Consider the following 26159-nt stretch of genomic DNA (forward strand, 5'->3'; position numbering starts at 1 on the left):
AAAAGTTCAGATATGAATATTACTTATTTATTAGTATAACAAATTTCACATATTTGTATTCATTTATAAATAATTTACAATATCAATATAACTTATTTTATAATAATTTAAAAAACAAATATCAACATATCAATTTACCATATCAATATAAATGTGTATTATTCATACATGAATATTATTGTTTATTGTTTTTATCTGCATATATTCATAAATGAATTAAAAAAAACAAAAACAAAAAATCCCTAAGTGTCTTTAGCTGATTTAGCGGCTCCAACTCTTTCTGGACAAGTACGTAAATTGTGTGGAACTCGTTTTCCACATCCTGAACACATTCTATGTTCATTTTTAGAATTTTCATATGCTACTTCACCTACACTTGGAATTCTTTTCTTGATTCCAGAACCTTTATTGCTTTGAACTTCAGGAACATGAATATTAATCTCTTCTGGAATAGGAATAGTAACACCCAAAAACTTGCATACGACTTCACCATCACTCTCAAATTCCTTCAACAACATTTTTTGTTTCTCAGCAAACAAAGCCAATCTCTTTTTTTCATCGCTTACAATATCTAAACATGATTCAAAACTATAATATGAATCATTGACTAGCTTTACATTCTCACAATCACCTGAATCGGATTGAACAGAACTAAAACAATAATATCTTGATATCACATCCTTTCTCCATCTCTTCAAAATGTACCTTTCAGGAATTTCTTTAACACCAAATCTCATCATTATTGTAAAAGCATGTTTGCATAAAACACCCATACGCTTAAAATGTTCACAACTGCAATTTATTTCTTTCTCTTCAGCTTTTATTTCAACCTGATACAAAAACAAAATTTACACATTTACATTCATATAAGAATACTCATATCAACACTCATATATTCATATATTCATATAATATTCATATATGAATATATGAATATTATTACATTTTTCATAAAAAAAACAAGTAAAATTACCTTAAATTCATTTTTAAAATCACTTTTACTGTTGTTGTGCTGCACAATGTAAACTTCCCAACCATCATCAATACCAACATATGTGTATGTACAGAAAAAACATGCTTTATATATTTATTTTTTCACCTCAAAAAATAATGTACTTTTATAAACCTTTGATGCTTGTATTTCTATTTCACGAGGTGTTTGCATTTTTTATGATGCTTTCTTTGATGCCTTATCAAGCTCTCGTTGAGTATTCCTTTGCTTTTGAATGGCAGTGTCGTAATTCATCAAGAAATTCAAAAGTAAGTTCCCACTTTCTGAATATGTATTAAAGAATGAATTCATACTCACTGACCTCGATATAGTCTTCATCAAACCACACATTAGAATATCACTAAAATATCCAGGTATCCATGAATCACGTATTGTAAACATGTCTTTAAACCATCTTGTGTCTTCAAGATTGAATTCCTTCATAAGAAAACTCGACTTCACGTCAAAAACATCAGGTTTCATATTAATGTGCCAAACAAGCTTCAAAAGCCTTTTTCTAAAGTCTGTGTTTGTAAATAAATCATATGATATCTGTACTAAAACAAAAAGATTCACCAATGAATAAATAATAATAAGTAAAATAACAATCAATATTCATAAATGAATATACAAATAAGTAATATATTTGAAATATATTAAAATAATACCTTTTTTGTCACAACTATAAATTTTTTGTGCCTTGTAACTACAACACTTATGTCAATTATGAATCAAAAACATGAAAGCATGCATGATGCTTACTCTATGACAACAAAATTTCAATCAAACACTTCATACAAGCACTACAAATAGTCAACAAGTAATTGGAAACCCTAGAAGTCCTTGTTTAAGTGCATTTTGGACTAGGACTTCCTTATTGGGCCCAATGGACCAATAAGCTTCCAATTGGAATATCTTGGGCTTAGAACTCTTAAATGGGCTTTAATTGGACCCATTTTCATTTATTTTAACATTTTGGGCCATATTGGGCCTAGAATGAAATAAAATACCCAAATGGAACATATTGGGCCATAATTAACCTAATTTAGCCCTAATAGGTTATACAAATCATATTTATAATTACTTGGGCCAAACATCATCTAACTTAACTATAATATGGGCTCAAGGTCAGAAAGCCCAAATCTTCTCTCTTTTCTCCTCACTCTCGGCCCAAACTTCAAACCCAAGAAGGAGGGTCGACTTTTGGCTAGCCACATCATTTTTATTTGGTGGATAACTAAGAATTATACTTCAAATATCCAAGTCCTCTCCCATAATTCCATGCAACCTCACTTCTCTCTTCCTCTCCATCTTTTTCCTTCGGCCGAGAGCAAGGGAATAAACACACACACCTCACAAAACTCTCTCTAAATCAATCAAGAATCATCCACTCTTCTTCATCCAAAATCTCGAAAATTTGACTTGATGTCTAAGGATCTTCATCAAGTAATTCATCACCTAAGGTCAGTTAATGGCTAACTTATGATCTAACTCCCTTCATTTCATCAAAATCTCTTCTAAATCCATTCAATCTTGTGATCTTGCACCTTAGAAGCTCTTTAAGTTCGAGATCTTCCAAGAAAGGTTGCTAGGGCCGAAAATAACAACAAACTCTTATCTTTTCTTCTTCAAAACCGTTCCACAACTCAAGGTGAGTTTCATACCCCCTTCTTTTCGGTTTTTATGAGTTTTATGGGGGGAGAATACAAGTAAATGTGTAGATCTATGTGTAAATGTATGCTATGTGTGATTTGATGCATGTATGTGTGTGATATTATGTGTTTGTGATGAATATGTTATCCAACAAGTGTGTAAAACCGAGATCTAAACCATGAGGAAGGAAATAAACATAACTTAAACTATTTTACACTAATCAAGTCAAGAAAAATATTTAATATGGTTAGGATGAACATACTTGAACATAAAATCCATTTTCTAACATAAAAAGTCAAAAATACAAAACTTAGGGGCCAAACCGACAAATTACCATTTACGGACATTCAAAAGGGTCCAAACAGTTTCTAAAATAAATTTTCTGAACATCAACATTTTTGAGGGGTTTAAAATGTAAATTTTGGATTTAATGGGCTAAAATTGGGCTTTTCGGCCCAATAAGCTTCAAATTGCAAGATTTTAAATTTGAGGGGCTAAGAATGCAATTTTCTGTAAATCAGGGGATTGGAAGTGTAATAAAACTATTCTAATGGTCAAAAATGCTTTTCATATTCAAGAAGGATCAAAAATGTAAAAAAATTCTATTTTGGGCCAAAACTGTCAAAGTTGCGAAATTAAGGGTTCTAACCGAGAAAACATCAACCTGGAAGGACTAAAGTTGTTTACAAAATAAATTTTGGCTAAAAATGTTTCTTCAACAAGTTTATGATACAAAAGTGTCAAAATAATGTTTTAAGGACTAAAAATCAAATTCTTTTTATATAAAGGACTATAAGTGCTATTTTTATAAAAGAAAGGTTGTGAAAAGGGACAAATCTTACTTTTAAACAACTAATTCATTAAGACAAAATAAAAGATCCACGGCTAACAATGAAACGTAATAACAAATACACTCTCAACAACCAATATCGTTACAAAACAAATAGATTTGGTCTCGAATCAATAACAAAACAAAACTCAATACACCATAGTATTTCAATAAACACGTGATAACTACGAGGAGTCAACATTCAATCTTTGCGCTTGAAAGTTTCAAATCGTGCTTTTTGGGCCTTGCTAGCCCAACAACATGATCTTTGGTCCCGAAGGGAACACACTTACATGTTAAAGGGCCTTCTATGACCCATTTACATGTAAAAGGACTTTCAATAGCTTTATTGTGCTATTGGGCCCTAATGGTCCATCAGTACTGCTAGTGAGGTCGAGAAGTCAAATGCGAGTCGGGCCAAGTGCCTTTCTCATTCCCGATAGCCTTGAATAACTTATGGAAATAAAGGGAGCTTCGTACCCTCCTTTCTCCTCGGTTGTTGGGCTTATGAGAATTCGAGTAATCAGATTCGTGGCGTTAATCAAGATGAGTCAGGGTGGTTGGATTGTGTGATTAGTACAGACGATGCCTTAGGGATCGTTCGTAACCTGTAGTTATAAACTAGTCATTTTCATAAATGCGTGATTGTAACCACTCACAAACCCTAGTTAATCCAATGTCACCTGGGTAATCAAAAACATTCGTCGTATCGGTATAACAATAAACAAGTCATGTAATTTGCGTATTGGGAAAACATCGGGTTTTCCCGGAAAGTTCGACATTTTCACCTGTGTGATGTATACAAAGTTCAACAAATATACATGTTTTCAAAATCGACAGGCATATTTATGGATCTTCACACTTTTTTTTATAAACAAATACTCTTTTCAGAAAATATCGGATTTTCTGGGTTTTTCAAACTTCACAAAAATCATTTTTCCATAACAATACTTATGAACTCACCAACATTTCATATGTTGACATTTTTCAAAATAACTTGTATTCTCAGGTAACAGGTAAGCCATAGAATAATTACCAAGTCATGTCATGGTGTTTTGCTTAAGCTATCTATTAGACATTCTATGTTATGGAATTGTAACGTTTAAACAATGTACTAAATGTAAACAATATCAGTTGTAATATTCCAATGCATGGTGATGATTTATGTTATGATTCATGTATATTCATTGTGATGGTATTCAATTTGAGTCACAAGAGCCCTCGAACGTTTCTACTGTTCGGTTCGGGGGTGTGAGAGGTTGGTATCAGAGCTCTGTTTATAGTGAATTAGCATATCTAACCACACATTGATATGCAACTATAAACCAAAAAGAGAGACTAACACAATTCTGAACAAAACAAGTGAAACACAACAATAAGAATATCCATGCTTGTATTAGGAAAAAGGACGTAATACCAAACCAAACAAGATAATGCTAGTACATCGGTTAGGCCAGAACTGTTCTTAGTCGTATCAAGGAGTGGATGTAGCCTGATCAACTACATTTCCTCCAAGGTATAACTATCACATGTCCTGAGGAAATCGTGATAGCTAGGGAACCTAAAAACATACCCTTTTATCACCAAGAAGAGAACATCCATTTAGTCTATACAATAGTTGTAGCGTCTTAGGAATAATGTTAGCACATTTACACACTCTCACAGACAGCATGGATGGTTTCCATCACCCCGGAGATCCTTACTTCCCTAACTAGGGAAATAACGGATGGTTGGACGAAGAGCCTGAGGAAGACCCCGAGGAGGAACCTGACGGGGAACCGGAGGCAGAAGTCGAGGGAGAACCTGCCGAACCAGAAGAAGAACGGGAGGAGGAAGAAGATGAAGGAAGATGTGAGGAGGAACCCACTAATAACGAAGGGGGTGATTCGGATGCAGAGTCCGAAGTCATCAACCCCCCTTACCCGATTAGGGTGCCCGCTTATCGGGTGGGCCCCACTGGTCCTACACCCCCTGGGGTATTGATCTTTGGAGGTGGAGTAGACAGCTGGGACAGCGACCCCCATTCGGCATGTCACGCGAGTTCTTTGACTTGAGGGACGGAGGACCAGCCGATCGAGCCTTTCCGGTCATGGTGAAACGGTTATGGAACACCGACGACCTAGCTCAGAGCACCGCCGACCAGGTACGCCAGATGGGGGCTAGGGTCGAGCGTGCAAAGCAGGAGACATGATACGTTCTTCGAGAGTTCCACATGAGGTAGGTGAGGTGGGAGTCTCGACTCTAGGACGCGAAACGATAGGTGGCTCGTCTTCAGGGAGCGTCCACTTCCTCAGCACCACCCCCAGGCACATCTCACCGTGACTAGGGATAACAATATCAGTTTTTAGTACTCTGTTATTAGAATCTATGCTATGTACCCCGACTCTATGTTTAAGTGACTACACTACTCATAAAGCCGTTACGCTGTCAAACTAGTACCGCTTATGTATGCTCTTTCGAGTAAAATTTTCATGTATCAAAGTGCGGGTAATAGTAATGAAAGATTTTACATGTTTTATTATGACGTTATAATCTGCTATGTGTTACGTATCTATGATTGTATGCTAAATTGTAGAAGTACTTAAGTTTGTGCCACACACCTAGTCTATAGGATCACAACCTCACAAAAACCACATACACTCAACATCTTTCTGTTCTATGACAGAAAGATGCCTCCACGACCCGCTCGCGGAAACCCTGGACCAACCCCACCCGAAGTCGACTCAGCTGCATTCCAGGCAGCTGTATCTGTTGCGGTCACCGCAACAATGGCACAAATTCACCAAGGGAACAATGGAGGAGTCAACGGACAAGGGGCCGGAAGTTCGAACAACGGGATGAATCAAGGACCCACCAAAACATGTTCCTACAAAGACTTCACAAACGCCAACCACGAACCTTTAATGGCACTGGAGGGATGATCACCCTGAAATGATGAATCGAGAAGGTGGAATCGATATTTGAGATATGCGATTGTCCTGAGGAGATGAAGGTGAAGTTTTCCACATGCACTTTCATTGACCAAGCGCTCACTTGGTGGAACGGACACGTGGAAGCCATGACACTCCCCGTAGCTAATTCCATGCCATGGGCAGAAATGAAAGAAATGTTGATGGCCGAATACTACCCTCGTGGTGAAATTCAGAAAATGGAACAAGAGCTGTGGAATCTCACTGTCCGGAACGTTGATATAGATGCCTACATATCAAGGTTTAGCGAAATGTCTTTGTTATGACCTGGTATGATTACCTTAGAGGGTAAGAAGATCGTGCGATTCATCTGGGGACTAACCTCCCCGATCCAAGGAAACGTGATAGCTGCAAATCCCGAAACTTTCAACAGTGCCAAGCGATTGGCCAAGAAGCTGTATGACCACAACAACAAGAAGCGTGAGAAGCCAGTAGAGACTGAAGTTAAGAAGGAAAATGATAGCAAGAAGGGGAAGAACAACCAGAGGAAGGGATGTCAAGGCTCTAAATCATCCAAGAAGCAGCAAAAAGTGGCAGTTAATGCTGCAACCACTCAAGTTCCGTCCACACCACATGCTCCTGCCTCAGCTGCTACAAGTGCTCCTAGACCTTATTCCGGTAATCTTCCCAAGTGCAGCAAGTGCGGTCTCCATCACAATGGAGAATGCAAAGAGATGCAGTGCACCCGTTGCAATCGGAAGGGGCACACAGCAAGGTACTGCAAGACTTACCCTCCTCAGAATCAACAACAGGGAAGCAACAACAACAATAACCGCAACAACAACATGACCAACACTGGCGGAAACAATGCAGGACCTAGCCACACCTGCTATGGATGTGGAAGGACTGGGCATTTCCGTCGAAATTTCCCCAACAACAACAATCCCAGAAATGGAGAAACAGGAAGGGTGCTGACCATGGGTCATGGAGAAGTGATTCAGGATCCTGCTGTTGTTACTGGTACGTTTCCCCTAAACCCGACTTATGCATGCATCCTATTTGACACCGGAGCAGAGAGAAGTTTTTTGAGCAATAAGTTTAAACATTTGTTAAAACAACAACCCCAGAAGCTCAATGAAACCTTTACGGTGGAAATGACTAATGGGAAAACCGAATCCACTGGGGAAGTCTCCATCGGATGTACCCTAACTCTAAATCAACACGTCTTCCGAATACACTTAATGCCTCTTTCCATTAGGAGTCTCGTTGTGATTATTGGCATGCACTGGTTAAGCCCCCACCATGCTGAAATTATGTGTCACGAGAAGGCCGTTCGCCTTCACCTTCCCGATCACGAAACCCTAGTTATTTATGGAGAAAAACCTAGCACGAACCTTCGCCTCATCTCGTGAGTCCAGGCACAGAAGCATATGCGAAAGAACAATTTGACGTTCCTGGCGCATATAGTGGATAAAACCAAGGAAGAGGTTAACATTCGAGACATTCCCGTAGCATGTGAATTCCCAGACGTATTTCCTGAAGATCTTCCTGGGGTACCCCCAGATAGACAACTTGAATTCCGAATTGATCTTGTTCCAGGAGAAACTCCTCTCGCTAAATCGCCTTACCGACTAGCTCCTGCTCAGATGCCGGAACTGTCCAGCCAACTCAACGAACTCCTGGGCAAAGGATTCATCCGACCTAGCTACTCACCATGGGGAGCTCCAGTCCTCTTTGTCAAAAAGAAGGATGGATCTTTTAGGATGTGCATCGATTACAGGGAGCTAAACAAGCTCACTGTCAAAAATCGCTACCCACTCCCACGAATCGACGATCTATTTGACCAGCTCCAAGGAGCTAGTTACTTCTCTAAGTAAGATCTACGATCTGGGTACCATCAACTCAAGGTCCGGGAATAGGACATTCCCAAAACTGCTTTCCGAACTCGTTACGAACATTATGAATTTGTCGTAATGCCCTTCGGTCTAACGAATGCCCATGTTGCATTCATGGACCTAATGAACCGAATTTGTCGGCCATTCCTCGACAACTTTGTTATCGTTTTCATTGACGACATTTTAGTCTTTTCCCGAAGCGAAGAAGAGCATGGCCAACATCTCCGATAAATCCTGGAAACCCTGCGAACAGAGAAGCTATACGGAAAACCCTTCAAGTGTGACTTCTGGCTCCATAGCATGAACTTTTTGGGTCATGTTGTTAGTCAGGAAGGAATACATGTGGATCCTTCTAAGGTAAAACCCATCGAAGGATGGGCAGTTCCAACAACACCTACACAAATCCGCCAATTCTTAGGCCTAGCAGGTTACTACAGGAGCTTCATTCAGAACTTCTCTAAGATCGCCATGCCACTTACCTTGCTTACACAAAAGGGCGTACCATTCAAATGGATGGACAAATAAGAAGTTGCATTCCGAAATCTGAAGCAAGCACTCTACAGTGCCTCGGTAGTATCTCTACCAGAGGGAATGGAAGATTTCATGGTCTACTACGATGCATCAAATCAGGGTTTAGTTTGCGTTCTCATGCAGCGCAGAAAAGTGATAGCTTACGCATCCCGTCAACTAAAGACACAAGAAGTGAATTATACAACCCACGATCTGGAATTGGGAGCAGTGCTCTTCGCTCTGAAGATTTGGAGGCATTACCTCTATTGTACGAAGTGCACCATCTTCACGGACCACAAGAGTCTCCAACACATCCTGAATCAAAAAGAGTTGAATATGATACAAAGACGATGGGTTGAACTATTAAACGATTATGAGTGTGAAATGAAGTACCACCCATGCAAGACTAATTTGGTAGCCGATGCCTTGAGCCGAAAAGAGTACTCAAATCATCGCATGCAAACTCTCTCAATAACCATCCAATCTCACCTAACTACTCAGATCAGGGCAGCCCAGTCAGATGCCATGAAGGCAGAAAACAGAGCAAGCAAAGTATTATGCGGAATGGAAAAGAATCTAGAGGTAAAAGAGGACGGAGTATACTATTTCATGAACTGTATTTGGGTCCCTAAACTTGGAGGATTTAGGGAGGTAGTCATGAATGAAGCTCACAAGACGCGATACTCCATCCATCCAAGTTCGGACAAAATGTACTTGGATATTAAACAACATTATTGGTGGCCTAACATGAAGGTAGAAATTACCACATATGTCAGCAAGTGCCTTACTTGCGCCAAAGTAAAGGTGGAATACCAAAAGCCCTCAGGGTTATTACAGCAACCAGTAATCCCCGGGTGGAAATGGGAAGGGATTTCTATGAACTTTGTGACCAAGCTACCCAAGACGTCAGATGGATTAGACACTATCTGGGTAATAGTTGACCGACTAACGAAATCCTCCCATTTCCTACCAATAAAAGAATCCTACAAGATGGAGAGACTGACAAGAATATACTGATGGGTTTTGAGCACTCTAACACTTCCTAAGTGTACATGCAACCCTAATAACCTTGGATCTATGTTTGTCTATTTATCATGCAAAGTTGAATTCCAAGGTTATATTCCTATCTAGCATACATGGGGAACAATTTTAACTTGAATAATATATAGAATAACTTACCTTGTTGTTGTTTGTGTTCCTTGAAACCTTGTGAGCCTAGCACCCCAAGTGTGATGCCTCAAATGCTTCACACAACACCAAATGCTCTTGGAAGAACTTATGAGAGAACACACACTTCTTAAAAATCGGCCAAGCCCTCTTGTTTCTTAGTGTAGCCGATTTTAGGTGGAGAACATGTTTCTTATATAGTGTTGACACATTTAGGGTTAAACCCTAATGTGTCATGACTCTTCATTTCCATGACCCATGGGTTTGTAACTCCCATGGAGCATCCATGGAGCATCCTATGGGTGGAACCCAACTTGATAATCCATGGAGCTTCTTAGCCCACTATACAAGATATGGATGATTTACATAATCAACCCATATATTTAATTAGTTATCTTTTGATCACATAATTAATTCTAAATTAATTCTTGATCAAACTAATCAAATAATATTTTTAATATATTAGAACGTATAATATATTAATAATCTCCAAGTGTTATTTCTCTCATTTAGTCTATCCAATTGCATGGTGCCATGCAACCCAAATGGACCATGCCGGATCGGGTCAAGTACATACAGAAATAGTTATGGACTTAGACACCTTATCCAACAGTCTCCCACTTGGATAAGTCTAATAACTATTACTGCAAGTATGACTTCAGGAACCGATCGGCAATCGTAGCTCTTTTCAAGGTTTCTCGAAACTGAGAAGATGATGGTACGCCATTTAAGATAAGTGATCATATAATCCTCTGTTCTTTGATATTAGTCGGACAAATACACGGAACAATGTCTTACTTATTGTCCAACAGTTTGTTTCCCGATTTCCGATTTGTTTGACAAAGAACTTCATTGAACACATCAACTTAGTTCTGACCGGGCCCGGCACATAGGTCAAAACAAAATCATCGAGGGGCCCAGATATCAGCTTCTAATCCAAGAAGGAATAGATAAACTTCGACTCATATGTTTGTTCTACCACTCATTGAATTACACACAAGAGCACGATTTATAACATCGAGTTACCAATGCATTTTTCGTACAATCAATGCATAACCAACTTGTAAGTAACAAATCATATCTCTAGGTTTAAAGAGTTATACGATATTACCGTCTCACGATCACTCGAGATAGAATTCCATGAAGTGATTCCAGTGAGCGTGGGTTGAGTCCAATGCTCATAACTTATGAGCACTCATGATTGCAGTAGCCTTGTCCAAGACCTCTACAACCAAACATGACAGTCTTGATTCATACCTACTTCCGACATATGACCGACTGTGGAGGTTTGAATAATATGTTATACCAAACAAAAATTATTCTGGAAGTCAAAACATGCAAAAGAAATATAGTAAACGATCAACAAGAGATAGCAACACTTTACTCATAAATAAAACACTTTTATTCATCATCAGATGTCAATTACACTTTACAAATTTCGAGGTTATCTAACTACTAAATCTAATATCATCCTTCATCCCTATGCTCCGAGCATGCTGGAGATGCTTAACCCGAGTCAGTCCCTTCGTGAGGGGATCTGCCGAATTCTCATCTGATGATATCCTCTTTGCCACGAGGAGTCCTTCTTCAATCCGATGTCTGATGAAATGGTATTTTCTGTCAATGTGTCTGGATCTCCCGTGATCCCTTGGTTCCTTGGCTAAGGCAACAGCACTTTCACTATCACAGAAAATTTCCATTGGCTCTTTAATAGCTGGTACAACTCCAAGGTCTCCAATGAAGTTCCTCAGCCATAACACCTCCTTTGCCGCCTCGCTAGCTGCAATATACTCTGATTCACAAGTAGAATCTGCCACTGTCTCTTGCTTGGAACTCTTCCAAGAAATTGCTCCTCCATTTATGGTAAAGACCCAGCCCGACTGAGAGCGGAAATTATCCCTATCAGTCTGGAAGCTAACATCACTATACCCTACAACTCTCAAGTCATCACTCCCACCGAGGGTAAGGACCCAGTCCTTAGTCCTTCGTAGGTACTTGAGAATATTCTTTACCGCAGTCCAGTGTGCCTTCCCAGGGTTCCCCTGAAACCTGCTAACCATGCTCAGGGCAAAAGCTACATCAGGTCGAGTACACGTCATAGCATACATGATCGATCCTACAGCCGAAGCATAAGGTATTCGACTCATTTGTGCTATCTCAGCCTCAGTACTAGGGCTTTGTGTCTTAATCAGTTTGGCGTTACTCTGGATGGGCAAATCTCCTTTCTTGGAGTCCTCCATGCTGAATCTATTCAGCACCTTATCCAAGTAGGTACTCTGACTAAGTCAAATTAGTCTTTTACTCCGATCTCTCAAGATCCTTATCCCTAAAATATAGGCAGCTTCACCAAGGTCCTTCATAGCGAAACACTTTCCAAGCCAGGACTTTACTTCCTGCAGGGTTGGAATGTCGTTTCCTATAAGTAGTATGTCATCCACATATAATACCAAGAAGCTAACTATACTCCCACTAGCCTTGACATACACACAAGATTCATCTTCACTCCTAGAAAAGCCAAATTCCTTGACCTTTTCATCAAAGCAAAGATTCCATCTGCGAGGTGCTTCCTTTAATCCATAAATGGATTTCTCAAGCTTACACACTCTATTGGGGTACTCATTGCTGACAAAAGCCTCTGGCTGACTCATGTAAACATCTTCAGCCAACTTTCCATTAAGGAAAGCGGTTTTGACATCCATTTTCCAAATTTCATAGTCATGAAATGCGGCTATGGCTAACAGAACCCGAATAGACTTAATCTTGGCTACCGGAGAAAAGGTCTCATCATAATCCACTCCAGGAATTTGAGAGAAGCCCTTTGCAACCAGTCTAGCCTTATAAGTGTGTACTTTACCATCCATGTCGGTCTTCTTCTTGAAGACCCATTTGAACCCTACAGTCTTACGACCTGGTACATTCTCAACCAAGTTCCAAACTTTATTGTCATACATGGATTGTATCTCGCTATCTATAGCCTCTTTCCATTTAGCAGACTCGGGGCCTGCCATGGCTTCCTCGTAGCTGTTAGGGTCATCTTGACTTATTACTGTCCCATCACTAATAAGTGTCTCACCTTCTGCAGTAATATGGAATCCATAGTAATGCTCAGGTGCACTCCTAACTCTCGTGGAACGCATCAGAGGTACAGATTCGTCAATTGGCTCAACAGGAGTTTCCTCCTAAAGTTGAGGGCTAGTGTTTGAAGTTCCATCACCACTTGACTCTTGAATTTCTTCAAGATCAATTTGCCTCCCACTGTCTCCTTGGCTTATAAACTCTCTTTCTCGAAAAACTCCTCTTCTTGCTACAAAGACCACATTGTCACTAGGTCTGTAGAAGAGGTAACCAAAGGATTGTTGTGGGTAGCCGATGAAAATACACCTCTCGCTTCGAGGTTCGAGCTTATCATGAGTCTCGCGTCTCACGAAAGCCTCGCAACCCCAAATCTTGATGTGGTCTAGTTTAGGTACTTTACTAGTCCACATCTCGTGAGGAGTTTTGGCAACTTTCTTTGTAGGGACTAGATTAAGGATATGGGCGGCAGTCTCTAAGGCATACCCCCAGAATGAGATTGGTAGCAAGGTTTGATTACGCCTCTCAGCCACACCATTCAACTGCAGTGTCTTGGGAGGTGTCAATTGTGAGACAATCCCACATTCCCTTAAATAGTCGAGGAACTCTGAACTAAGATACTCAGCACCTCGATCGGATCGAAGCATCTTAATGTTCCTGCCCAATTGATTCTCGACTTCCTATTTAAATTCCTTAAACTTCTCGAAAGTCTCTAACTTATGCTTGATTAAGTAGACATATCCATATCTACTGTAATCATCAGTAAAAGTCAAATAATAACGATTAGCATCCCTTGTGGCATGTTTAAATGGTCCACACACATCCGTGTGTATAAGGTCCAACAAACCTTCACCTCTTTCACACGAGCCTGTGAAGGGTGACCTTGTCATTTTTCCAAGTAAGCATGATTCGCAACTATCATCTGACTTTAGGTCAAACGACTCCAAGACTCCATCCTTTTGGAGTTGGCCTATGTGTTTCTTGCTTATATGTCCAAGATGACAATGCCATAATGATGCTTTATCCAAGTTATTATTATTAGTAGAATCAATACACAAAACATTATTTCCTAAGTTATCTACAACAGACACAGCTTCATACACACCATCACAAGGTAATGCTTTAAAATAAAGAACATTATTAAAGAAAGCATTAATCGAACCAACTTCATTATCAAATGAAAAGGTGAAACCTTGTTTGTACAATGCATGAAAGGAAATAATATTTCTTGCCATTTCTGGCGAGTAACAACATTTATTCAAATCTAAGCTAAACCCACTACTTAGCGATAAAGTATAAACTCCAATCTTGGTGACAGGTGAAGCTTTCCTGTTCCCCATGATCAAGTTTATTCTTCCTTGCTCCACATCCTCACTTCTTCTTAGTCCCTGCAAGTCACAACAGATATGAATACCACAACCGGTATCAAGGACCCAAGAATTAGAATGGGGTGAGTTATTAGAAATGATAGTGTAAATACCTGCATGGTTGGGTTTGACTTTCCCATCCTTCACATCCTGCTGGTACTTTGGGCAGTTCCGCTTCCAATGAGCTTTTTCATGGCAATAGAAGCATTCAACCTCTTTTAGGTCAGAAGAAGGAGTGACAAAACCTTTCTTGGTTCCACTTGAAGAAGAGCCATCAAGGGTCCTAACCTTGGTACCCTTCTAAGATCTCTTTCTCTTCCTCCCTCGACTTTTCCTGATTGCCAAAACCGGAGTTGAGTTTGGAGTAGGAGTGATAGCAACCGACTTTCCCTTAAGACCTGTTTCTGCAGTCTTGAGAAGTCCCTGAAGTTTGCTGAGAGTGACCTCTTCCTTATTCGTGTGATATGTCATGCGGAATTGATCATAGCACGATGGTAAGAAGTGCAAAATGATATCTATTGCAAGCTCCTCAGGGAAGTTCACATTAAGCTTCAACAATCGATCCACATACCTTTGCATTCTCTGCAAGTGGCTCGTGATGGATTCCCCATCCTTCATCATGGTTGTTATCATGGAGAAAATGATTTCATACCTTTCTTGTCGTGCACTTTGATGGTATCTTTCCATCAAATCTTGGTGCATTTCATAAGGGTAGAAGTCTTCATAAGACTTTTGGAGTTTAGTTGTCATTGTGGCCATCATGATGCAAGCCACTTTGGTAGCATCTCTTTCATGAGTATGAAAGTCAACGATCTCCTGGGGAGTTGCAGTGGTCTCATCTATTTCCTTAAGCTCCTTGTCAAGGACATATTCTTTGTCCTCGTAGCGGGTAATCATCCTGATGTTTCTGATCCATTCATTGAAGTTGGATCCATCAAAGGTGACTTTCCCACACAAACTCATAAGAGTAAAGGAGCCATTAGGATTCGAGCCAGAAGCATTATTTGAAGACATCTGAAAGAGGACAACAAGTTTAGTATAGATATAAGAGAGTCCTTAATAAAACACCCAAATGTAGTATTAAGGCTAGGATCCAATCACAATATAATATAACTTAGAAGAGGTATGTCGTAATCTAAGCTATACCATATTTGAAAGGTAGGTGAATGATGATTCACCAATTTTCACCATGAAAACGAAATATTAGATATTAGGTTTTTATTGGTTCTTAGAAATTCCTAGATTCTTTGAGATTCAATGAACTTTTCAAAGCTATGTTTCAATCTAGAGAGTGCCCTCCAAGTTTTGTGACTGGGATACCGAGGATCACAAAACGAGGTGTGAAGTAACCATGCAAATCACTTGGTACCCTTAAAGTTTATCACTCAATCGATGTGCCGGTAAACCACACACGCTCCACCGATACTATAATAAACCTTAAGTCACCCTTTACCTACCTTGTTAAGTCCAAGTTAGTGTGCCGGTTAACCACACACGCTCCACCAACGACTTAGACAAAGTGTAAAGTGTAATTTCATGGATTAGCACCTTATTCACATTTTTCCTAAAGTAACTAAGATTGGGAATTTAATAAAACATTTAGTTACTTTATAATATTCATCATACTTTGAATGAGAATTTATAAGTCCTTGTCTTACCCGTTCGACTAACGACCCTCCACCAGTCAAGCAAGCGGTGGGTGAGAGTAGACACCCATTAAGTCACCATTTTATAGGCAACAACCTTATACCCACCTTATAGACCAGCTTCGTGAATGAGGCATACTAGCGGTAAGACGACTTTGTTCTTATACATATATATAATTATTACATCATCATAATATAAGTATAAGGGTTGAATTTTAACTTTTAAAATTCTAGGGGTTGGAACTAAAGTTTTTAACTTAACTTTACTTGTTCCAAGACTTGAGGGCAAGTTTTGTAACTTTCAAAACTTTTCATTTCTTGTAACTTATGAGTTTAATAGAGTAATAAAATGAAGACTCTTCATTTTTCTAACTCTTGTGTTCTTTTAATGGTTTTAATTCAAGTGTGACTCTTGGTTTTCCATAACTTGAGGACAAGTTATGGACTCCATTAAAACACATTATGATCAAGAATTAATCTACCACATAGGTTACAAATAATTCCTATGATCATCTAAAACATCATAAGAACAAGAACATGAATATGAACACTTTCAAAAATTACACTTAAAACTTTGTAATTTTGATAACTAGTTGTTGTAAATGAATTAGCAAAGACATTACACCACCAAAAACAAGTTTTCAAGTACCAAAACAGTTTATGGTAATGTTTCTAATTCATTTCCAGCAACTAAATCAAAATTCTGCAATCAGTCGACCCTACTCGCCGAGTGCATGAACTCACTCGCCGAGTTGGTTGAAGATACACATGAACTCGACGAGTCCCCCCTATAGACTCGACGAGTCCACTCGCAGACAGCAAGATTTTCGACTTTTTTCCAACTTTTAAGCACAAATAAAAATCAAACAAGCCTAGGCTCTGATACCACTGATGGGTTTTGAGCACTCTAACACTTCCTAAGTGTGATGCCTCAAATGCTTCACACAACACCAAATGCTCTTGGAAGAACTTATGAGAGAACACACACTTCTTAAAAATCGGCCAAGCCCTCTTGTTTCTTAGTGTAGCCGATTTTAGGTGGAGAACATGTTTCTTATATAGTGTTGACACATCTAGGGTTAAACCCTAATGTGTCATGACTCTTCATTTCCATGACCCATGGGTTTGTAACTCCCATGGAGCATCCATGGAGCATCCTATGGGTGGAACCCAACTTGATAATCCATGGAGGTTCTTAGCCCGCTATACAAGATATGGATGATTTACATAATCAACCCATATATTTAATTAGTTATCTTTTGATCACATAATTAATTCTAAATTAATTCTTGATCAAACTAATCAAATAATATTATTAATATATTAGAACTTATAATATATTAATAATCTCCAAGTGTTATTTCTCTCATTTAGTCTATCCAATTGCATGGTGCCATGCAACCCAAATGGACCATGCCGGGTCGGGTCAAGTACATACCAGAAATAGTTATGGACTTAGACACCTTATCCAACATATACATCTGAGAAATCGTGAGGCTTCATGGAGTGCCAGTGTATATCATCTCAGATAGAGACAGTAGGTTCACTTCACGTTTTTGGCAATCACTTCAGAAAGTACTTGGAACCCATCTCGACATGAGCACCGCTTATCACCCACAAATGGACGGTCAAAGCGAACGAACCATCCAGACGCTCAAAGACATGCTTCGCGCATGTGTGATAGACTTTGGGAAGTCCTGGGATACCCACTTACCCTTAGTTGATTTCTCATATAACAATAGTTACCATTCGAGCATCAAACTCGCTCCTTTCGAAGCGCTATATGGACGTAAGTGTAGATCACCGTTGTGTTGGGCTGAGGTGGGCGACACCCAACTAGCAAAGGAACTAGCATCGGACAAGACACTAACGGGACCAGAGATCATACAGGAAACCACAGAGAAGATAGTCTAAATCAGAGCTCGATTACAAGCATCATGCGACCGACAAAAGAGCTACGCTGATAAACGATGAAAGCCCTTAGCGTTTCAAGTCGGGGATCGAGTGCTGTTAAAAGTTTCTCCCTGGAAAGGAGTCATTTTCTTTGGAAAACAGGGAAAACTAAACCCACGATACATTGGACCTTTCGAGATCCTTGCCCGAATAGGTCCAGTGGCATACAGACTGCAGCTACCCGCTGAGCTCAGCAGTGTACACCCCGTGTTCCATGTTTCTAATCTAAAGAAGTTCCTATCCGATGAAACTCTCGTCATTCCCCTTGACGAAATTGAAATCAATGAGAATCTCCTGTTCATTGAAGAACCAGTCGAAATCATGGACAGGGAGGTAAAGCGTACTAAGCAAAGTCGCATCCCAATCGTGAAAGTACGGTGGAACGCGAAGCGTGGGCCAGAATTCACGTGGGAACGCGAAGACCAAATGAAGCAAAAGTACCCTCATCTATTCTAGCATTCTTAGATCTAGCTTTCAAAAGAATTTCGGGACGAAATTCCCTCTAACGGGGGGATGATGTCACAACTAGAAATTTTTGGTGCCTTGTAACTACAACACTTATGTCAATTATGAATCAAAAACATGAAATCATGCATGATGCTTACTCTATGACAACAAAATTTCAATCAAACACTTCATACAAGCACTACAAATAGTCAACAAGTAATTGGAAACCCTAGAAGTCCTTGTTTAAGTCAATTTTGGACTAGGACTTCCGTATTGGGCCCAATGGACCAATAACCTTCCAATTGGAATATCTTGGGCCTAGAACTCTTAAATGTGCTCTAATTGGACCCACTTTCATTTATTTTAACATTTTGGGCCATATTGGGCCTATAATGAAATAAAATACCCAAATGGAACATATTGGGCCATAATTAACCTAATTTAGCCCTAATAGGTTATAAAAATCATATTTATAATTACTTGGGCCAAACATCATCTAACTTAACTATAATATGGGCTTAAGGTCAAAAAGCCCAAATGTTCTCTCTTTTCTCCTCTCTCTCGGTCCAAACTTCAAACACAAGAAGGAGGGTTGACTTTTGGCTAGCCACATCATTTTTATTTGATGCATAACTAAGCATTATACTTCAAATATCCAAGTCCTCTCCCATACTTCCATGCAACCTCACTTCTCTCTTCCTCTCCCTCTCCCTCTTTTTCCTTCGGCCGAGAGCAATGGAATAAACACACACACCTCACAAAACTCTCTCTAAATCACTCAAGAATCATCCACTCTTCCTCATTCAAACTCTCGAAAATTTGGCTTGAAGTCTAAGGATCTTCATCAAGTAATTCATCACCTAAGGTAAGTTAATGGCTAACTTATGATATAACTCCCTTCATTTCATCAAAATCTCTTCTAAATCCATTCAATCTTGTGATCTTGTACCTTAGAAGCTCTTTAAGTTCGAGATCTTCCAAGAAAGGTTGCTAGGGCCGAAAATAACAACAAACTCTTATCTTTTCTTCTTCAAAACCATTCCACAACTCAAGGTGAGTTTCATACCCCCTTCTTTTCGGTTTTTATGAGTTTTATAGGGGGAGAATACAAGTAAATGTGTAGATATATGTGTAAATGTATGCTATGTGTGATTTGATGCATGTATGTGTGTGATATTATGTGTTTGTGATGAATATGTTATCCAACAAGTGTGTAAAACCGAGAGCTAAACCATGAGGAAGGAAATAAACATAACTTAAACTATTTTACACTAATCAAGTCAATAAAAATAGTTAATATGGTTAGGATGAACATACTTGAACATAAAATCCATTTTTCGACATAAAAAGTCAAAAATACAAAACTTAGGGGCCAAACTGACAAATTACCATTTATGGAGGTTCAAAAGGGTCCAAACAGTTTCTAAAATAAATTTTCTGAATCAACATTTTTTAGGGGCTTAAAATGTAAATTTTGGATTTAATGGGCTAAAATTGGGCTTTTCGGCCCAATAAGCTTCAAATTGCGAGATTTTTAAATTTGAGGGCCTAAGAATGCAATTTTCTGTAAATCAAGGGATTGGAAGTGTAATTAAACTATTCCAATGGTCAAAAATTCTTTTCAAATTCAAGAAGGATCAAAAATGTAAAAAATTTCTATTTTGGGCCAAAACTATCAATGTTGCGAAATTAAGGGTTCTAACCGAGAAAACATCAACTTGGAAGGACTAAAGCTGTTTACAAAATAAATTTTGGCTAAAAATGTCTTTTCAACAAGTTTATGATACAAAAGTGTCAAAATAATGTTTTAAGGACTAAAAATGAAATTCTTTTTATATAAAGGACTAAAAGTGCTATTTTTATAAAAGAAAGGTTGTGAAAAGGTAAAAATCTTACTTTTAAACAACTAATTCATTAAGACAAAATACAAGATCTACCGCTAACAATGAAACGTAATAAAAAATACACTCTCAACAACCAATATCGTTACAAAACAAATAGATTTGGTCTCGAATCAATAACAAAACAAAACTCAATACACCATAGTATTTCAATAAACACGTGATAACTACGAGGAGTCAACATTCAATCTTTGCGCTTGAAAGTTTCAAATCGTGCTCTTTGGGCCTTGCTAGCCCAACAACATGATCTTTGGTCCCGAAGGGAACACGCTTACATGTTAAAGGGCCTTCTATGACCCAATTACATGTAAAAGGACTTTCAATAGCTTTATTGTGCTATTGGGCCCTAATGGTCCATCAGTACTGCTAGTGAGGTCGAGAAGTCAAATGCGAGTCGGGCCAAGTGCCTTTCGCATTCCCGATAGCCTTGAATAACTTATGGAAATAAAGGGAGCTTCGTACCCTCCTTTCTCCTCGGTTGTTGGGCTTATGAGAATTCGAGTAATCAGATTCGTGGCGTTAATCAAGATGAGTCAGGGTGGTTGGATTGTGTGATTAGTACAGACGACGCCTTAGGGATCGTTCGTAACCTGTAGTTATAAACTAGTCATTTTCATAAATGCGTGATTGTAACCACTCACAAACCCTAGTTAATGCAATGTCACCTGGGTAATCAAAAACATTCGTCGTATCGGTATAACAATAAACAAGTCATGTAATTTGCGTATTGGGAAAACATCAGGTATTCTTGGAAAGTTCGACATTTTCACCTGTGTGATGTATACAAAGTTCAACAAATATACATGTTTTCAAAATCGACAAGCATATTTATGGATCTTCACACTTTTTTTATAAACAAATACTCTTTTCAGAAAATATCGGATTTTCTGGGTTTTTCAAACTTCACAAAAATCATTTTTACATAACAATACTTATGAACTCACCAACATTTCATATGTTGACATTTTTCAATATAACTTGTATTCTCAGGTAACAGGTAAGCCGGAGAATAAGTACCAAGTCATGTCATGGTGTTTTGCTTAAGCTATCTATTAGACATTCTATGTTATGGAATTGTAACGTTTAAACAATGTACTGAATGTAAACAATATCAGTTGTAATATTCCAATGCATGGTGATGATTTGTGTTATGATTCATGTATATTCATTGTGATGGTATTCAATTTGAGTCACAAGAGCCCTCGAACGTTTCCGCCGTTCGGTTCGGGGGTGTGACATTTTTTTTTAACTTTTTCATTATATGCCACATACATAATCGGTGCTTTGAATTACGAAACACATTCTCAACAGCTTGTTTTATTGCAGCATCTTGATCAGTTAAAACAAGTGTTGGTTCTTTCCCATGAGTTTTAAGAAATGCTGTAAGCAACCAAGAGTAAGACTCAATGCTTTCATTGCTTAGCAACCCAGATCCAACAGTAACCGATTTTTTATGATGGTCAATAGCAGTAAACGGAACGAAAACCATTCGATACCTAACACATAAAAAAAATGTTCATGAAAGTCAATTTTTGATGTATTAATAAGTGAATATAAAAATATTCATATATGAATAAGCTATAAACAAAAGTAGATAAAATAACTTACTTGTTTGTTCGGAAAGTCGCATCAAATGAGATAACATCACCAAATTCAACATAATATGCCTTCTCCATGTCATCAGCCCAAAACATACAGTCCAAAACATCATCTTGACAATTAAACTCAAATGAGTAATTTGGATAGTGAGCTCGACGGTCATTCATTGTGTTTACTATCATTTGCGCATCTTTATAACCAATAACCTTCTTGATATCTCTCCTTAAATTTTTATAGTGAACTATTTTGGGCTTTACAAACTCATACCCACCTCTCAGACTTGCCCTCAACTTATGAGCCATATTTGGACCTATTTTTGATGTGGAAGCACGCACAATAAACTCTTTTTCTGAATATGACATTTGTCTCGCCTTTTTTAAATCGCTTCTCTTCTCAAGTGGATGGTTGTGAAGTTCATCAAACTGAAAAACTTTATAATCTGGAGTTCCATACACAAATTCAAATATAATCTTTGCTTCACAACCAATAGCTCTTGAATTTGAATTTCGTTACCTCCTAACACCACTTATACCCAATTTGTCACAAGATTTCTTTTTCTGTTTACCACCACGATTACATATAACAAGTTTCTTCTTTATAATCTTGTTATCAAACCTTGACTGTGTGCTCAGTCTAACATCAAAACCACCAATTTCAGCATACTCAGAATACATTTTGATAGCCAACTTTAATGATTTGAATATTAAACCCTTAAATGGAATAAGTTGAACAGGTACATCTGGCTTATAGACATGTTCTCCAATTATATCATCAAAATATTGTGCATCATGTACTGAACTTGAAGATTCACCACCTAAAATAATAATGCATGAATAAAACAATAATATATATGAATACATAAAACTCATATAAATAAAACAAAAAACATTCATATATGAATACATAAAATTCATGAGGATTCAAAATATATAAAATAAAACATAACTTATTCATAAATGAATAATACGAAAAAAATAATAAATTCGAAATTACAATTAACACACGTTTATTCATATATGAATAAGACAACAATTTATTCATTTTAACATATTCAAATGTAAATAAAACATAACTTATTCATATATGAATAAAACGAAAAAATAATAAATTCGAAATTACAATTATCACACGTTTATTCATATATGATTAAGACAACAATTTATTCATATTAACATATTCATATGTAAATAAATGATAATCAACAAAATTAAAAACAACAAAATAATTCAATAACTGATACCTTCAAAAAATGAGTTCTCAACATCTTCTTCTTAACTCTCACTCATAGAAGAATACAAATCACCATCAATAACACTAGAATTCGACATAATACACCAAATGATCTATATAAATAAACAAAACAATCTTAATATCGAATATATTGAATAAATCTCACAAAAAAACTCATAAAGATGAAAACCTGGTTAATTTCGAATATAACTCACCTCAACGTACAAAATATCTGAAAGAAACTTAAATCATATATGATCATATGATGTAATTAAGCAATCTCTCTCAGTACATAACGTAAAAACTAAAATGAGATACTGATGAAATAAATATCTCAAACTACTTAACAAAAATCCAACGAAATAACTCCAATACATATTCGAAACTTGATAAGCTTGATAATGAACTCCGATGAAACAACTCCAAAACGAATATAATAAGCGTAATTCCAAACAAATTATAAAAAACAATAATCTTTATGATGAACTCCGATCTATCCGATTCAAACGATATACATACCTGATCAAATCGGAAACTGAAAACGAAGTAGAAAACTGAAACACAGATGCGAAACTTCACACTACAAGAAAAAGACCCTTTTACGACGCGCAAACCACGACACTCATTAATTTATGTTACGCAAAAGAGAGTGACATTAAAAAAGTGTTATCTCTTCAAAAAATTTAAGGATTTCGGTCACGCATTATTGCGTGCCCTTAAATTAGTGTTATTAGAAAAAAAAAAAAAAAACACGGAGGGCGCTGTATGTTAAATGCGCGCCCTCTATATGTGTCGCTTTATAATTTTAAAGAAACGCGCGTTTAGCAATAGGGAACGAAATACCCAAATTGAAAACCCGCTTTTGTACATTTTTTCTAGTTTTCATCTTAGCAATCTATTCTCCCCTCTCCCTCCTTCTCCATCTTCTCCGCTCTACTTCTCCTCTCTCCACCATGCCATGATGAATGAGATCTCTTCGTCAATCAGAGCTACCAGCCGACAAAGACCTTCATTTTCTCCCTCCCTTCTCTCTACAAAAACCCCACCTTGTGTTCTCCTCTTCCGTGTTTCCACCGGTCGAAAATTGCTTCTCCTTACAAGCCTAACATCTGATTGACGGGTTCGATTCTCCCCTTCTAGTTACACAAAGGTATGTTGTACTTACCATCGTTCATCTACCTTTTCTCCATCCACACTCGATACCTTTTTGCATTTGGATCTGTTAACACTATACGTCTCTTCTTCTTCCTCTCATACCGACGAATTAGGGCAAAATCTTCTAAATGTTTATAACGATAAACCGCTATCAACAGTAGGGTCAACAAAAACAAGCAAGTAACCAGATTCAAAGTTCTAGAGAAGATAATAAGACGATCTGGGTTGGCGATGTACAACACTGGATGTACGAAACTTATCGCCAGTCATGCTTCTCCCAAACCGGCGAGGCTAGACTTTTTCACATTCCTTTTGTTTCTTCTTTGTTATATCATGAATCTGTATCCACTCAATATGTACTTCCGATGCTTGTTAACCTTTGTATTGTAACTAATTTAAGCAAAAAAAAACATGTACGAAAGCTCTGAAGTTGGATCCCACTTCAAAACTGTCTATCTTTAACGGCTTGAAAGGTTAAGCACTCTCACTCTCAAATGGTGTTCTGGGTTTGCCCACTCTTTTATGTTTTTATCAGGAACATGATCCAAACTTTGTTTCCCTTTATTGTTTTATGTTTTTGTTTCCATCTGTATTTAATTTATACTTTATCTTCATTAATTCAGACTTTTTTAGGGTTTGAATCTAATTTGGGGATTCTGTTGATTTTTGGTGGTGCTGGTGGTGGGATAAGGAGCACCATATGCTAGGGCCAAATGTTACTGTGGTTAGACCCAATCAATCATCTTGCTCCACCTCTCACCAGTCACCATTGTTGGCCGCTACAATCAGGTATATCCCTCAGTTCCTCCGTTTATTTCTTCTCTCTGTTTCTCTCGTCTCTCTTGTCCACTTGAAAAGTGCAATCACCATTCAGCAATTCAGGAATGTCAAACATTTGATTTTGGGGTATCTCCTAGAGAATCTATTTAACGGAATGTAAATCTTAGAACTTTGCAATGTGCACGCCTATATCTTTATTGATTATCAGTAATTTTGCATCTATTAAGTTTTTCTATTTTATTTATTGTTTTTCATCTAAATTATGTGCTTCATTTGAATTTATTATGTTTGGTTAACACAAGTGTTAACAGGATGTAGAAGATGTTCTTCATCTAAATTATGTGCTTAATTTGAAGCTCTAAATGTTTAACAAATGGCAATGATGAGTGCAGATATTTGTTGGTGGTTTGGATCCAAGTGCTTCTGATGAAACCTTACGAGGAGTTTTTGGTCAATTTGGTGAACTAGTTCATGTTAAGATTCTCGTAGGCAAGCGATGTGGATTTGTTTAGTTTGCCAACAGGTATTAACATAAAGCCCCTTTGGAAGTTTATTTTTGTTTCCATATTTACCCTTGTTTGGTATGTTTCATAGGCTGTGCAGAGCAAACTTTATCGATTAAATTAGGAGGCCAAAATATCTGGCTTTCTTGGGGTCGTAGTCCTTCAAGCAAACAGGGGCAATCGGAGCAGCCACATTGAACACCCTAATTTCTGCTAGAACTATCTATAGTAGATATATGAGCTCCTTGTTCATTGCATGCATTCTCCAAAACCGCATTGAACATCACCTGATAACATTCCCAAAATTTCAAATTACCATTCTGCCCTTTTCCCATTAATTACAAAAACATATCATAACTAGCCCACAATAAATAGGCCACAACACTGTTTAATTTACATTGTGACCTTATAAAAAAAAATTAGGGGTGTTTTAGAAAATTACTTTCGTTTCTTTCTGTTACAACATTGTATAAAAAACAAATAAATGTAAGAGTAAGAGGGAAGTTGTGCATGAAAACTGGAACTCTGCAAGATTCTGAAGAACTTCTGACT

At 37.8% G+C, this 26159-nt stretch overlaps 1 protein-coding gene across 1 annotated transcript; it reads right to left on the minus strand.

The window, feature by feature from the left end:
• Positions 1-242: 242 nt before the first annotated feature.
• On the minus strand, positions 243-24344 carry LOC145036026 (protein FAR1-RELATED SEQUENCE 5-like). The gene is made up of 6 exons (XM_078984512.1): positions 24335-24344; positions 22472-22753; positions 21949-22378; positions 21634-21836; positions 1190-1548; positions 243-830 (listed from the first exon to the last, which is right to left on the minus strand). Exons 1-6 carry the CDS (start codon positions 24342-24344, stop codon positions 243-245), a joined length of 1872 nt encoding a protein of 623 aa, XP_078840638.1.
• Positions 24345-26159: the final 1815 nt, after the last annotated feature.

This window comes from Lactuca saligna, chromosome 3, assembly GCF_052625555.1.
Source record: "Lactuca saligna cultivar CGN05327 chromosome 3, ASM5262555v1, whole genome shotgun sequence".
Lineage (NCBI taxonomy): Eukaryota > Viridiplantae > Streptophyta > Magnoliopsida > Asterales > Asteraceae > Lactuca > Lactuca saligna.

What these genes read in the sequence shown, in the direction of transcription:
- LOC145036026 (XM_078984512.1), bottom strand. An exon ending in GCGACTTTCCGAACAAACAA is followed by an intron (nt 21,837 to 21,948) that starts GTAAGTTATTTT and finishes TTTATGTGTTAG; the next exon opens with GTATCGAATGGTTTTCGTTC. An exon ending in CTCAACGAGAGCTTGATAAG is followed by an intron (nt 831 to 1,189) that starts GCATCAAAGAAA and finishes TTTTTGTATCAG; the next exon opens with GTTGAAATAAAAGCTGAAGA.